This window comes from Aphelocoma coerulescens, chromosome 9 (assembly GCF_041296385.1).
Source record: "Aphelocoma coerulescens isolate FSJ_1873_10779 chromosome 9, UR_Acoe_1.0, whole genome shotgun sequence".
Taxonomy (NCBI): domain Eukaryota; kingdom Metazoa; phylum Chordata; class Aves; order Passeriformes; family Corvidae; genus Aphelocoma; species Aphelocoma coerulescens.
Genome location: NC_091023.1, coordinates 4,896,591 through 4,912,410, shown reverse-complemented (window position 1 = coordinate 4,912,410; position 15,820 = coordinate 4,896,591). Strand labels below are relative to the sequence as shown.

The following is a 15,820-nucleotide window of genomic DNA, read 5'->3' as shown; positions in this document are numbered from 1 at the left end:
ATATCCCTAAGAACTGGCAAAAAGGTAATGGAAAAGTAGATTTTAGGCAGTTTTGGTTGGCCTCAATAAGACTGGTGAATGCTATAAAAGTACTCACAAGAATTTCTCATTTTTAGCTTCTTCCATTCCTACCCCTTTCTTCACCAGCCAGGAGTTCTTCTCATGCTTTTCCTTCTTACTTTTTTCCAAAAGCTTAAAATGCCATCTCTTTAGGCCTTCTCATTCTCCTTCATTAAAAGTCTTCAAAAATGTATGTTTGGATCAAACACTTTGGGTGGCAAACACAATTCAAAGGGTGGCATACAGAAGAAGAAATGTGCACATGCGTTCTGATTTTCTGAGAACCTCACTGACACATCAACCATACGGAAACACCTCAGAGTGTTATTATCCCTCACTCTTGCCCTTTCTCAGGAGTGGACACATTCCCTTTTTATATGAGTTTAATTTCTGTATGGAACATATGCTTCCCTCTAATGTAAAGTCCCTCACTGGTATCTTCATCAGGTACACAAAAGCCTCTGCAAATAACAGTCCATGTGCACACCAGCTGTGGCACAATTCTAGCTCACATCAGACATGATTTATTACTCAGCAGAACCATTGCTTTTGATTCTGTTTTATGGGCATCAGAGGTATTTTCACTCAGCATACCTCCTTCATGCCCAGCTAACATAAGGTGTGCTGTGCTGCAGCACTCCCTTCTCCATGATACACAGGGGTTGTTAACAGACACTCAGCTTGGCTCTTAATTCCAAAGCACAACATGATAAAAGTAAGTAATATATGTAGTTAATTAACCAGACAAAATACTAGTTCCATCAGAGTGAGGATTGAAAATGTGTGACAGAAAACATGGTGAGAACTTCATAATGATCCCTAACATCCAAAAGCCAGGAATTACAAAATTAAAGACAGAAAATTAAACAGATTTTGGAATGTATATAAATATCGCTGTCTCATAAATAGCTTGACCTTACTCTGTTACTACACAGATTAATAAATCTATGAGGTAAAATCCTTGATTTACTGGTTAGATTTGTTTTGCCCTGATTGGACACACAGCATTGTGTGCTATTGATAAACGTGTGGACAACTTTTGTAGACAAACTGTATAGTTGCTTAAAAGTTGAGTAAATAATAAGGAAACACATATTTCATATGTTTCTCTTGTGAGAGCTTACAATAAGGACCAGTGCCTTGTGGCATTTAGTGAGGCTTTACAAATGTTGTGACTTATTCTAATGATGCAAATCATCAGCTACATCTCTGCTGAATATTTTTGACAGCACTGTAATAATCTCCTTTAGTTTCAAAAGCAGAGGAGAGACACTTCCCAGAGCTACAGGCCATTAGCAGTTGTTCTGGCAGAGTGAACACCTGCTCTGTTTTTATAGTGCTCTAAGCCACCATGAGCCTCTACAAACAAAACTGGCAAATTCTTTTGTTAGAATTTAATAATAAAAATCCAACATAGAACTAGTTAGCTCCACTCCCAAATTCAAGATAAGTAAACTACTACAGAGAAATGTTTAACATCATACAATCTGGTATCAGTAGAATATTTGACAATTCCCAGAGAGTGTTATGGAATACTACATCCAATTTTCCCCTGTATTTGCCAGAATCAGGAGTAAGAACAATAGCACTTAGAAAAGGAAGCTAGTTTGTATTCCCTGTCACTGACCTATTGCTGTTTATTTGATGCCAATGCTTTGCAAAAGACAAGAGAAGTAAGGTTAATTCAGTGCTGTGAAGAAAGAAAGATAATGTTATAATTTTGCTATATTAAACAAAAAAACCCTATTAATTTATGCTTCCTTTTTCATTTTTCACTGCTAAAGTGAATGAGTATATTTGATCTTATTTATTATTAAAGTCACGATGCCTTTATTTCTCCAGACACCTCAACAAAAAATTACTTAATGCAGCACAAAGTTAGGAGCATTACAGAATCTGCTGCAGACAGATCCCAGCCTGTATAGCCTGTTTTCCAGGCACCTGGGAACCAGGTAACAGGACTCCTGCAGGAATCACCCAAAATTATTTGCTTCACTTCAGGTGTCTATCTGCAAAAATTAGGATTATTTCCAAGAATGTGGAAGGGAAAAAAGAAAATATGAATATTTTTTAGTATTTCTAAGTTTTAAGCATGTCTCAACTGGTATTTCTTGTTAATAGTACATTCATTTTTCCACAGGAATGGAACAGTTTAACTTTGGTTAAACAAACCTGCAAGAACTTTTCTGTTGCTTTTGTTTCTTTAAATTTACGTCCTGATGTGAGTGAGCTATGTTCCAGAATTCGTGGGTATTACCAGTGACCTTTTAGGCAGGATAAGTGTTGGAAAGACAAGTTTCTCTGTGGAATAGACCATGGAAACAAACACTAAGTCCTGCCACCCCAAATACAGGCTGCGTACAAGAGTGCTCAGCAACCCCTGCTCAAGGGTGAACCCTGGCAGCTGCATGCCAGTGCAGCCCTGGGCAGGCTGGGCACAGCCAGCACCACAGCATCTGACAGGAGCCACAGAAAGCTGAAGTGGCAGTAAGGACAAGCTTTAGGGTCATGGCCAGAATGAACTTCTCTGGCCAAGTGCAAACTGGGAGGGACTAGATGCTGAGTAAAGCAACTGTCTTTGTTTAATTCCTCCTGTGCCCAAGGAAATGGACCTTTGTGTGTTCTTTGGAAAAGAAAAGGGCAACTTCATTCCCCACTTCATTTGCAGTTTCTCCTAATGAAAAACAACTGACAAGATTCCAATACCGACCACTTACTCTGATCAAACCCAAAAGTTATATTCTTGATGCTTAATTCCACAGGAAGGGGTGTTCTGGGGATGTAAGGTGGATGGGGTAGAAATGGGAAAGAGGCTAAGGTTGCAAGGGATGGGATTTGAGAGATTTGGGGAAATGGCTTTGTTGAAAAAGCTCTGCATCCTTACTCTGCAAAGCTTTTAAATACCTGTTTAATGTTAACCATATGTGCAGGTCTCACAGGGGAGTCCTTCTGCCATTCTCCTCCTCTCTGTTTCTGTCCCCACTGCTTGTCCCCAGTCTGCACTGGACCCAAGCAGAGGCAGTAAGGCATCAGGTGTAATTCCATGCTGGAGCAACAGGCTGGTGCTGCTCAGCCAGCTGGGGATGGCTCAGCAGCCATCATCATCAGCAGCCATCATCATCATCATCATGGACAGCAGCATGTAGGAATTCTCATGGACCAAACTGTGCTTAATGCAGACAGAAACTTCAGCAAATTCCAGTTTCCAGCTATGAATTTTAGGAAATCTAGATTGTGCATATGAGAGATAAAAGTTCTCAGAAGCTTAAAAGTTGGCCAAATTTGGGATAATTTTTAGTAGGACAACAAAAGGCTATATCTGTGACAGCAAGGTATCATCCATGCCCTGTTCCCAGACTTGGTGAAAAAGCTGTAAGGATCCTGTCCATGAAGGCAAACTGTTCTTTTCTGCCATAGCCACATTTTTGCCACAATTGAAAAAAGTTAGTTGAAACTACTAAAGAGATCTCTGGAATGTGAATTGGGCCAAATGGCATTCAACCTGAGCGGCCTCAACTTGGCAACATTATAAGAAGTTGAAAAATAAAGATTTATAATGGGATGTGCCATTGCCAGACCATGTTCATGACATGTCTGTGCATGTATGCCTGTACAGACCCCCACACAGCTGTATTATACACAGGTGTACTACAGTGCTTCTGCATCACTGAAGATTTCTTAAACAGAAATATCCCCAAATAATTATGTATCCTGACAGTAAAATTGTAAGAAGACAAGAGTTGGACATTTCAAGGATGTTAAAATTGTAGCAAAAAATGTTCAGAGTGGCTGTGAAGTTAAATGGGTAGTTGCTATTTACAAATATGATGATTACGTACAGTTACCATGGAAACTTGAGATGGAAAATAAAAAGTGAGTTTAGCTTCATCTTGAAACTGCCCTGATTGGGAGGAGAACAATAGCTGACATTCCTCCAGCAGGAGACTAATCGCCCCTCTTAGAATGTACAGTATGTTTTTCTGTATTTTTAGCTACTATGCAAAGCTTTAAACCTGCAACCAGCTGAAGATAAGGCTTGGATAAGGGACACATCTGTTCTTAAGAATCACAGCACAGTATGATTTATTCTTTTTTCCTACGCTATTTACTGAAACACTCATGGTTCAACATTTTCTCTTCTAAGACTACTTCCAGTGATTTTAGGTCCCATCTAAGTCCATAGCCTGGTAATTCTCCCCAAGTATATTTTTTCATTATCTGTGTTTCTGCTTTGACAAGATAATGAGAGAAGCATGCCCTAAGGATGTGACTCATTTCCATCAAAACGAGCTTCCTGAGAACCATGAAAGAGGCAGGGAGATGACAACTGGCCCTGGAAATTTTTAGGACAATTCTAAATGTGAATCAATTGCTGGTTAATAAAATAATATATACAATAATAACTGAACAGGTTATTCCTAAATAAAATTTGTACCCAGTGAGATTGCAGTGAGCACTAAGGCTGGAAGTCAGAAGACTGCACAGATGGTACCATCTGTCTGTCTCTTGGGAATCATTCAGGTGCTGAAAAAGCCCTTGTGAGACAGATGCTCAGAGCCATGGAAGTGTTTGCTAACAGACACACCTGCTCCACCTAGCAGTGTTGTGTTGGACCTGAGTGCCAGCCAGGTATCCACACACAAGTGGAGCTGGGATATCAGCGAGTGCAAGGTCTTGTTCCCAAAGTTTGGAAGTGCCATTAAAGACATGATTCAAAGAAGGGCAGCAGACCAAGAGCTGTGGGCATATGGATGGACACTGAAACTTTAGGATGAGTCTTTCAATTTCTTTCATACTACCTTTTCTTCTTTATACACTAAATTTGTTCCTTTTGTTATCTACACCAGTTTATAAGTCACAGAGTCTAATTTACATCAGTTGCAATTGTTGCTTATTTAATTGTGTTGTTCTTGCTGCATGGAAACAACGTTTGCAGAGCTGCTGAACTTGTATTTTTCTTCTTTTGGGGGACAAACTCCTTTCCAAAAGCTGTAGTACTTGACAACTGAATGCCTTTGGCTTTTTCACTTTTCAAGTGTTTTTAAAGTTCTTCCAAATTATTAAAATTAACAACAGTGAGACATTGCAGTAAGACCCTTTCAGATGGTAATGATTGTACATGTCTGCTCTGATGGATACCTGTCTCAATCAAAAACACATCTGAAGCACTTTAATGCAGAAACATCCACTAAGATTAATAAACTCAGCTTGTGAGTTTCTAGTCCAAGTGCTTATAATGGGAGAGAAAAAAGTCTTGAGTAGTTACTGAAGAAAAGCAAATGACAATTATCTGCCAGACATTTCCATGATATTTTAAAGAGAAAGTGAACACTCAGTGTTCTTTGCACTTCCTCTGTGCAGTGATTTCCATTTGCTGATCAATATATTCCACTTGGAAAGTTCAGGCAATCCACCTAAATGCTGACACTTACATGACAATAATAAGGCCCTACAGAGAACCTTTTTCTTCCAAAACTACTGCCAGAACTGTATTAGAATTAGGAGAACATGATAGTCACAAAAATGACTAAACAGCTCTTCCTTGTGTTCCATCTCTGTCAACCTTGTGCCTAAAACTTTATTTGGTCCCTGATGCTGCCAGGCCTGGTGGCATGCATGGACAAGCCTCTGTTCTTGTAACACCATTCCCAACAGCAGGAACGAGCTAATTGTTGGACATTAGCCCCATGGCTGAGATGTAAACGAGCACAGGGAAACTGAACTTAGCTATGTCTGGCTTGGACAATACTGAATAAATTTCCCTTTTCAGTGCAAAGCCTGAGCCACCAAATTAGTGGCCTCCCTCTCATTTTTAATCACCAATTTCATGTTACCTAATCCAAATGCAGCCTTTATCAGGTAAGCATATTCCCCCCACACCACATTCTGCATTGCTTTTTTCTTACTGTTTAGTAATATGCAGAGAAGTACCACATATTGAAACTCCATTCAGTAGGGATATTTCTCATTATTTGTTCAGGTCCAGAAAACATTTTTATGATGAAGTTAGGCTACCCTTAATGAAATAGCTCATGTTTCATAGCCCTCTACCACAGGAAAATACAGTTCTCAGTCGATGTCTTTGTTTACCATGTGGTATTTTGCATTGTGGCTGTTTAGTGAATAAGCAAAGAGAGACACTTCACTGAGACTGATCCATACAACATTATTTACATTAAAATACTATATTGCTTGTCTTGATATAAGCAATGTTTTCAACTGCATTCTCTGATACTTGATGTTAAACTACCACCCCAAATTAAGATTATTTCCAGTCTTCATGGTGCCTTGGATTTTACATTTCAATTTCTGAATTTGCTAACAGATATGTTAAACATCTCAAGCAGAAACTCTTCCTACAGCTATGGAGCTAAGTAGTGCCTAAAGTACAATTCATTCTACCAAGTAAAATATGTCACATTTCAAGATAAAGACAGAACATTCCTGCTTTTCCAGAGGCTTCATGTGAATAACTAATGTGTAAAGTCTGCAATTGCAACAAGAAAGCTGGTATATCAAGCAACATTTTTTATGCTTTTTCAAACCTCTGGAGTACGTAATGCTGATATCAGTCTTTGCTTTCTGTTCTTTTCCAGTCTAGGTACATGCTGCTGGTTTCAGCAAATGTCTGCAGGAAGGTGTAATCCTTCACACTTGTGTGCAGATGCTGGGTGCTCTCATCAAGCTTAACACTGGGGGTGTCTGTTAGCAAGTGCTGCTTTCTGTGGGGGCTTTGACCTTAAATTCTTTGTAACTTTCTGATGCTTGTGTTTTTTTGGGATATCCAGACTTTGTAAACTGGTCTTGGCATGAAAGTAGTACCTGACTTCCCTAAATTGAATTCTGGACTAGGTGACTCTTTGGTTGCTGTATCAGAATTGCTTTGCTGGTAGGCTAACGGTACATGTTCAACCCTGCCTGTCTCTACTGAAATTTTACTTTTCAGCATAGGCAGTTTACAGGATTTAACAGCTGCTCTCTTTCTACAAACTCAGCTTTCTAAAAGTACAAGGTTGGATGCTGAACTTTAGACAAAGTTATTTCACTTGCTTTTCCTATATCAGTCTAAGAAGGTATCTAGTCACAAAAAAAATATTACAAATATTGACGTCATCATACCACAGTAAGACTTAAATTTCTTTTGAGAGACAAAAACATAATCAAATAAAGACAATTCTGTAGCACCATATATTGATGGAATGTGGCTTACAAATATCCTTAAACTTCTGTAAACAGTTTACTGAGAAATTGAAGGCAGTCAATCCAATGAAAATGAGTAATGCATACAATAAGCTATTCACAGCTCTGTATTGCTTTGCCCTTCAGCGTCCTGCATTTGGGCACAGGGACAAGGCTTGTTGTGGAATCTGTGTTACTCGGTGTTTCTTAATGACTATAGAAAGCTCTTCTAAACTGGATTATGTCTGGTATTCTTTCTAACATCCTTCTTCCCTCATGTAACCCATACCTGAGAGGGGACATAGGACAAAGCTCAGAAACATCTCTGAGAAACTTCAATTTTGTTTGAAAAGGAAAAAAAAATAAACAGAACAAATTAATAACTGAGTATCATGAACTCCCTGCATTTCTGCAAGTATCCAGAAAATACCAGATACACCCTTTCTAAACAAGCTCTGGGTTTGTGACCTTGTGGTACAGGTCTGATCAGTTCCATGGAATTTCCCCTGCACTTTCCTCCCAATTCAGCTGGCTGACCTCAGTGTCACAGGTTTTTTTCTCTGCCAGTGCAGAAGCTTTCCACAGCAAAGATTAAGAACAAAACAAATCCTTCAAAAGTGAGATCCTCATGACAGACACGGTGGCTGCAGCCCCACTGCTCTTGGTTCATGTTTCAATCCAGTCCCTGTTCTGCAGCCACCAGCTGCATTCCTGTGCCCTCATCTGCAGGCCCTGAGAGCCAGCTCCAGGCCAGGGCAAGGCACAAACTGATGCAGCCATCGAGGGGAGCAGGGTGAAGAGAGAATGCAAACTACCCTGATGCTACAGGCACCTCGCAGGACTTTAATGAACCAGAGCCTGAAGCAAGTACAGGTTTTAAAGTGAACCAAAATACAAGACTATTTAGTCAATTATCCCCCTAAAGAACTGTAGATACAAAAGTGCTGCTAGCAAGGATTTTCTTGCTAGTTTCTAAGTCTGTGAGAGACTTTTCTCTCACGCAGAAGAGGTAGCAGGGAATGTAAACAACCAAGCCACCTGCAACCTTGAAAAGTCTTGTTTATGGTATAGTGGAAAAATACTTTGACAATGGATGTTTTAGGATTTTAGCCAATCACCCCCAAGGGGTGGCTGGTCCTTTGTCCAATTAGACTATGAAGAAAAAAGTCTATAAAAGAGTTTGTAAAATAATTAAACAAATCAATCTTGCTGCACAATTCCTGCCTGCTGGATCTTCTCTCCTCCTCCTCCCTATGGCTGTGGGACACGGTGATACACCCTAGGAACCAGGCCTGCGGTAATAAACAATAACTTTGAAAGAAGTCCAAAGCAAATATGGACAAGCTACTGATAAGCACATATTGGTATGCTGCATATCTTCTAGGGGTTGTATTTCCACAAGTTTTATATTTTTATAGGCACTTTTGAAGTCTTGCTGGCTCATAACAGCCATGTCTCACCAGAGTAACAGTTCCTATAGTGAGAACCTTTCTCTGCACAAGTGAGTCGTGGAGGGCTTTGTTACACTGGATCTGTTCTTCCTGGGAGCCTGAGTTTTTAAAGGAACCAGTAATGTCTTCTCAGCTGCAGTTCCATAGCATCTTCCATAGCATCACAGCATCATAAGCATCTTGCATATCCATGCTGTTTTCATAGCACTGCATGTGACGAGTGCTGGAGGATGTAAATCAAAAGAGTATTCTCCTCAGCTGTCCCCATCCCCTTGAAAGCTCTGTTTATCCCCTGGTAAACTGAGTGCACTCAGTGTATCACAGACATGAGAATAATTAGGATACTGTCTCCATCCCTGCAGTGTGTACCTCACTCCGTGCCAGTCCTGTCAGCTGAGGCTGGCAGAGATGATTCCAGCAATGATGCTTTTTCCTTCAGCTTCATGGTATAAAGAGTGACACCAGGAACCAGACACTCGCTTCTTCCCTATCTGGCAGCCTTTTGATCCAAGTACAAATGGGAGTCCTATTACAACTTGGCATCATTTTTGCCTCCATTTTGTGTGAAACCAAAGAGCTCCCAGGAGGTCAATGAAGGTTTCTGATGAGAGCAAGTGCATGGAGGTAAACATAGAAAAAATCCACTTGCAATTAATGGGGATGTCTGTGCTGTATTTCTGTTACAGTTGCATTAGTTGTGGAGATGATGTGTTGTATTCCCACACATGCTTCATGAATGAAATACAAAAGAAAACTGACAAGTTCCTAAGTAAATTGTTGGGAATGCTTTATATTTTCTCATAAGGAAAGGGCTTGGCTCTAGCTCCTCTAAGCAGCTCCTTCTGTAATCATCAGCTCTTAAATTCAGAGCACAAGGCTGGGGGTGAGAGCATTAATGACACAGAGGTGAGAGCATTAATGCCATACAGAGGTTCAACTGATACAAACAGAAGGAATATGCAAAGCACTTGGCACTCAGCTCGGCAATGGCAGCAGCCAGCCCTCGGATGGAAGTCTCCAGGAATGATTATTACACCACACAAGTGCTGGGCAATTCAACTCAGCAAAAGGAAAGCACATGAGACTCAAAGAGAGAGAATTTGCTGTCATTATTTGATTATGTACATTTTAAGGGTAATACAAGTATTAAGGCCTTCCAGCATTTTTTAAGGTACCTATGCTTTTTAGTGGGACAAGCATTATTTAGGTTATTAGGCAGAGATCTGTGCTAGAGCAAAGCAATACAGTATTAATGAGTATTATACATAGTTCCAAACCTTTCCCTCTCCCCCAAGGAAAGAGCAAGCAGATCTTTACCCCAGCTTTGGAGAAATGATAGAAATGATAGCAAGGGTTAGAGGCACTCTTAAGGTTGAAGACAAAGCTGTCTTTGAGTCAGAGTGACTGCATGAACCCCCATGCTCAGCAATCATCTTGAACCACATTTTAAAACCATTCCCAGATACAGTGGCAAACCCTGTAGTAAGCAGAAACATCCAGGATGTTTCTACTTAGTGGTAAGCTCCTTATGTACCTACATTAGGAGAAGGATCACTTTAGGGGCTTCTGTTTATTCAATGGAACCTCTAAAAAGTGAAGTTGAAAAGAAGAACACTCCTAAAGAACTGAAGCTGAGATGGGTGGAAGCACTCTGTGGAAAGGCCCTTCTGTCATCTAGAGGGAATCTAAAACAAGTACTCTGTCACAGTGCCTAAATGAAGTGTCTGAAGTTTGATGGGATGAATTGGTACCATATCAGTGTTTGAAAAGTGCCTCAGAAAGTTAAGAAGCAGGATGATGCACCTCCTTGGATTATTTATAACATTCATTCCTAAGTGCTTCTTTAGGCACCTAATAAACTGGTGAGTCTACACTTCCAGCTACACAAATAGGGACAGCCTGAGGAGGCTTCCAGGAAATCCTATTACACATTATAACTTGGCTGGCTTCATTTAGGCTTTGTCAGCAGTGGAATTACCACATTACAGGGTCTCAGTGGCTGGCAAAGAAAAAAGGCACCATGAAGGGACTCAGAAATGAAATGTTTACAGATTTGTGATATTCATGGATTCATTGAATTCGAAACCAAAAGCACACTCAGTGCATCTGAACTTCCACACTCTTGAGTCCACTACATATTGACACATGCATGCAGCCTGTTTCCCTTCACCTTTAGTGCATACCTTCCAGAAAGCTGTCCCACTTTGAATTTAAGACTTTAAAGAATGACCAGTGAGCAGAAGCAGTTTATTTCAGGAGTTACTCACTATGCTACTGCATCAAAACCACCAGTTAAAATACTTTCTCTGCAATGCAAGAATCTCAGCACCAATGTACAGGCTTTCAGGTTGTGCTATGCAGAAATTTTATGGAGGTAGAATATTATCATTTCAAAGCCCCATCTGTTCAGATACAAATACCTCAGAGCTCCAGAAAAGTTAGGGCAGATGTGTAGAGTATATACTGATGTGTTTGTTGTAAATGCTGTTGTAAAGTAAATGGATACTTGGACTTCCTTGTTGGCTCCAGGTCTCTGAGGAGCTGTCACATGCCAGTTGACAGGAGCCAATTCTTGCTGAACATGAGGGCTGGGGATATGTTTATTTTCCTGCACTGGCCTAATGCTTTGATTCAGCACTGACACTTATTAATTTGAACAGTCCCAACAAAGTGCCTAAAGTAAACAGTAAACACCTCCTATATGATGAATTAGGACTACTGGATCTCAAATTGTGCTAATTCTGAGGGAACATGAACTCCCTTAATATGCCTTAAACTTTATAAGTGCTTGTTCCCTAGTAATTTTTTCTCTTACTTCTATTACAGTAGGGCCTGGCTGAGACCAAGCCTCACTGTGCAGGGGACCACACAAAACACAGCAGGGAAAATTCATGTCCCACAGATCTTACATTTTTCTGAAGGTTTCTAACTTTTTTAGTCAAGTGACACTTGAACAATGAATGTTTGAAATGTGCCCCTAATTCTTACACCTTTGGCTGAAATAATTTCTTTGAAGACATGGGTGGTTGAATGTTATGGTGGTTGGAATCAAACAGTGCACCTTGAAACACAGACACAGCTGACAATAAAACCACAGTGAAACCACAATCCCTGAAATCACTTTATCTGCTTTTCTTGCTTGAATGGTTTTGGAAAACAGCTTGCTGTTTTGGAGCCAATTTATTAACCTGCTCAGAGTAAATAAACAGCATCTTATCTGGTGAGCTGGTCTCAGAGATGGGTTGCATTAACCCTTTTTGTACAGCTCTGTTAAATAAGTTACTGGAGAAGGGGCTGCCTCTGTGTCTGTACACAGACATGTCCAAGCCTCTGTCGTTGCTGTGATACAAACAACAGCAGAACTTTCAATTTCTGGTTGTTGTTAGATCATGGGTCAAGTCATGTAAAGAGCTTTTAGTGTGTGCTTGGAAGCCTTTTCTATACAGATGAGGTTTTCAGCAATTGATCCACACACTGTTAAAATCAGTTGCATATTGGCTCTATGCCTGGAGCTTAATTGTGCCCCTCACTGTTTTCTGGTGAATGCTTTCTGCAAGGTACATAGGAATTGTCAAGTAATTGTCTCCAAAGCTTTTGTATATGCAAAGAACGTACGATATGGAGACTATTATCCTCCTAGATTTACAAACTACTGCAGAAATAGGCATTCTGTAGTATTTTTCACTACATTCTAATTAAGGGCTTCTCTTCCCATGTTGGTCTCACACACTAACATAGGGAAAATACCTTCACATGCTTCAAATGGAAATCTTCACAATTTTCATTTTGCTTGCATTTTACAATTACCTGCAAACACTTCCAGACCTGACACCGTAAGGAAGGGAGAACATTTCTGCTCTGATTCAAATCCAATCTTAGCAAAGTTTAGACTGCCACACACTGTGCTGTCATGCTAGTGGTGAGGCAGAGAAGGGATGTTTCTTAGTTCAGCCTAGACCTATACTTCCATCCTTTGCACCCTTCTAGAAGAGGGAAACCTAGGTGCAGGCTGGAAGGGAGCTACTCTGCAGTCAGATTCACGTGTGGGACATTGCAGCTTGATATGCAATCTGTAGTTGTGCTCAGATGAGTACATTCTCCTGATTACTTCCTCAGGTGCCCACCTCCTTCTCCTAACTCTGCAAGTTGAATGTTGATGCTAAGTGCTGAATTCTCTGCTCTAACTCTTGCAGCCCACAGGCCTAAAAGGTCTTTGCTTCAATATTTGTGTATGTGCAAAATATCCAGTCCCAGAAGTGACAGAGTGGAGGTTTGAAAAGAACAAGAATAAGTGAGAATGATCATTCAGAAGACCTAAATACAAAGGGGTAGATGAGGAAGGACACTTCTGAGACACACTTCTATGCTGGCCTTTTTCTTGTCTGGCAGAAGATAATTTGCTCCTGGCTTGTCTTAGTAACAACAATTGGCACTGTGCAGTGTAGTGGCCCTCGCACTGCAATGTGGCCAGAGGACCTCAGGGGGAATACACAGCTTGGCAGAAATTATTCTTAGCAAAGAATTCAGAGTACCTGGGTTTGGGCATGTGGAATGCCCTGGCCCTCTTACAGGGCCCTGGTTCTGAAAAATAACTGTCAGATTTCCTATTTTCACTTGAAAAAAAACAGAATACCTCAGTAGATCTCAGCTGTAAAATAAAATACTGTCAGTCAAGCAGCTCTACTCCTAGCCAGAGCTCCTGCTGCTTAATCAAAAGGCATGCAAAGCTTCTGGAAGAGGCAGGTATTGGAGTCTGTCCCTAGGAAAAGCAGAAATCAAACACAAGCATGTCCTACACATACCAGCGTGGCACACAGCACACTAATTCCCAAGAAGTAATGGATATTCAGCTTCCACTTCATGTCAGTATTTTAATGTCTGACTACTGCATGAGAAAGGAAAAAAGATGGGGCCTAATGCAAAAGCCTCTGAAGACATGATGATTTCCATTGATTCCAATATTTGGCAGGTTGAGCTTAAGAGGGCAGTTTCAATATGCATTTGAAGACAAATAGAACCAGGTCTTCAGAGTAAGATGAAGGAATTGACTTTTAACTTACCAGTTCCAGCAAGCTTCAAGAATGAAATTAGGCAAAACAGATGCCCCCTCACCAACAGTTCTTCCAAAGTCAAAATCACAAGCAGCATGGAACTGAAGATTCAGTTCAAAAATAGTCCTAGACCAGAATATGGATTGGGAGCTTCTCTGCTCCCGATAGTAGCCACGGGACTGTGGCAGTCTGATGAAGGAACACAAATATTTGACAGTTTGGCAAGGGAGGCGTTCATCTGTTTCACCACAGTGGCACAGATTTTCTAGGTGACTGCATCTAATTCTTACTGTCCCTGTGCTTTAGTCCCATCAATGAAAATGAAGTGTAATTAGTCTTTTCATCTCTTCTTTCCATGACAAGTCCTTCTTTTGGCTATGACTGTAAATCTTCTCCTTTGTGCATGTAACGCTGTCTTTAAATGCTAGTGGAATAGTACAGCCAATGTAAAGGTGAGAGTCAAAGCTCAGGTAATTCAGAGAAAATGCTCCCACTGATGCTGGCTGGCTATAAGGCCCAAACACAGTTTTCTACTGGAAACAGAAATGTTTTGTACTAGGTTTTTCTTCTCTTCCTCTTCAGAATGGCTGCAATGAGACAGGAACTTTTCTGCAAGTTGCAAAGGATCTAACCCATCCCTGATAATCCCACGCTTTTCAAAACTGCCTACAAATAAAAGCGAGATCCAAAACTCTGTTCCTGCCAAACAGGCCACATCACTGACAGTGAAATGGCTGTCTAGTGGTGTGACCTGCAGGGATGTCTGATAAGCATGTGGTCTTTCTCCTGCCAGTTCGTTTTAAATCAGATCTGAACAATGGAAGCTGACAGTGAAATCCCAGAGTCTCACCCAGAAAGTTCCTCAGCTTTTGGCTGGTCTTTTTGTTTGTCTGTTGTTCTCAGTGTACTCTGCAATCTGCTGCCAGAGAGCTACGCTGGCTACCAGGAAGCTGCAGATGCCTCTTATTTGAACACACCTCTCTATGCTGTTTCCTCTGTAGTAAGTGCCTGAAGAGATCACTTCATTGCAGAAGATGAGGTGTCTGGAGTGCTCCACAAACTGCAGGCCAGGAGGAGGCAAAGGAGAGCAAGGATGGTTTCAGTTAAGGTAAAGGAGGAGCATCCTCTTGCTTTGCCACAGCCTTCTCATGCACCCGGCAAGTCTCTCACTCTTGCTGTCAGTATGCCAGAGCTAATCCTTTTGAAGCCTTAGCTCACAGATTTTTTCTAAGAAAATACACTTTTCCTAAGGCATTTGAGTTCTTGAATTGCTCTGAAACTGTTTCTCAATTCTGTCAACACATCTGTTGCTCACATCCCCTTTAGCAAAATCCAGTTCTTAAGGCTAATGACAGCTGGGAAGACAAGAGGCACAGCCCTTCCTGTGTGTCTGCAGTCACTGTGTGCCTCCATGATCCCTGCTCAAGCAGGGTCATCCCAGAGTATATGGCACAGGATTGTGTCCAGAGGGGTCTGGATTATCCCCAGTGAGGGAGACTCTGCACCAGCTCTGGGCAATCTGTTCCAGTGAGCCATCACTGCACAGGAAGGAAGTTCTTCCTCATGTTCAGGTGGAACTTCCTGTGCATCATTTTCTGCTCCTGTCCTATTGTTTGGCACTACTGAGAAGAGCCTGGTTCCATCTTCTTGGCACCCCCCTGTAGATGTTTATGCACAATAATGAGGTCCCCTCTCAGGGGTCTCTTCTCGAGGCTGAACAGGCCCAACTTCCTCAACCTTTCCACGTAAGAGAGATGCTCCAGTCCCCAGATTATTAGCACGTGCACAGTCTGTGGGGCTGGGGTCTGAGCACTGGCCAGGTTCAGTTGGAGCAGAGCACTTGTGCAGCCTGCAAGCACACTGCCCATTCCAGATACATTATACACATGTGCTGTGCTTGGCAATTCTGTGGTATGTTTGCTGCATGGATACAGTATGTTTTACAGATCTGAGCAGAACAAAACCCAAAGCCATTTTAAAATCTGTGCCACTCACTTCAGCTCCTCACATCTAAGACAATACCCCTGCTAGGAGACCTGTCTATAGTTCTTTGGAGGGAATGCTGTGCTCTGCATCCTG

General features: G+C 41.2%; 1 protein-coding gene across 20 annotated transcripts in view; it reads right to left on the bottom strand.

The window, feature by feature from the left end:
- Nucleotides 1-15,820, bottom strand: part of FAM168B (family with sequence similarity 168 member B) — a 528,280-nt gene that overhangs the window by 26,588 nt on the left and 485,872 nt on the right. The window contains exon 1 of one of the 20 annotated variants that reach the window (XM_069024336.1): nt 13,751-13,894. The exons of the other annotated variants lie outside the window; for them this stretch is intronic. Within the exon in view, the coding sequence (XP_068880437.1) occupies nt 13,751-13,838 (88 nt within the window). The 5' untranslated portion in view covers nt 13,839-13,894. Of the gene's footprint in view, nt 1-13,750; nt 13,895-15,820 lie in introns of those variants that run through there. 20 annotated transcript variants of the gene reach the window in all.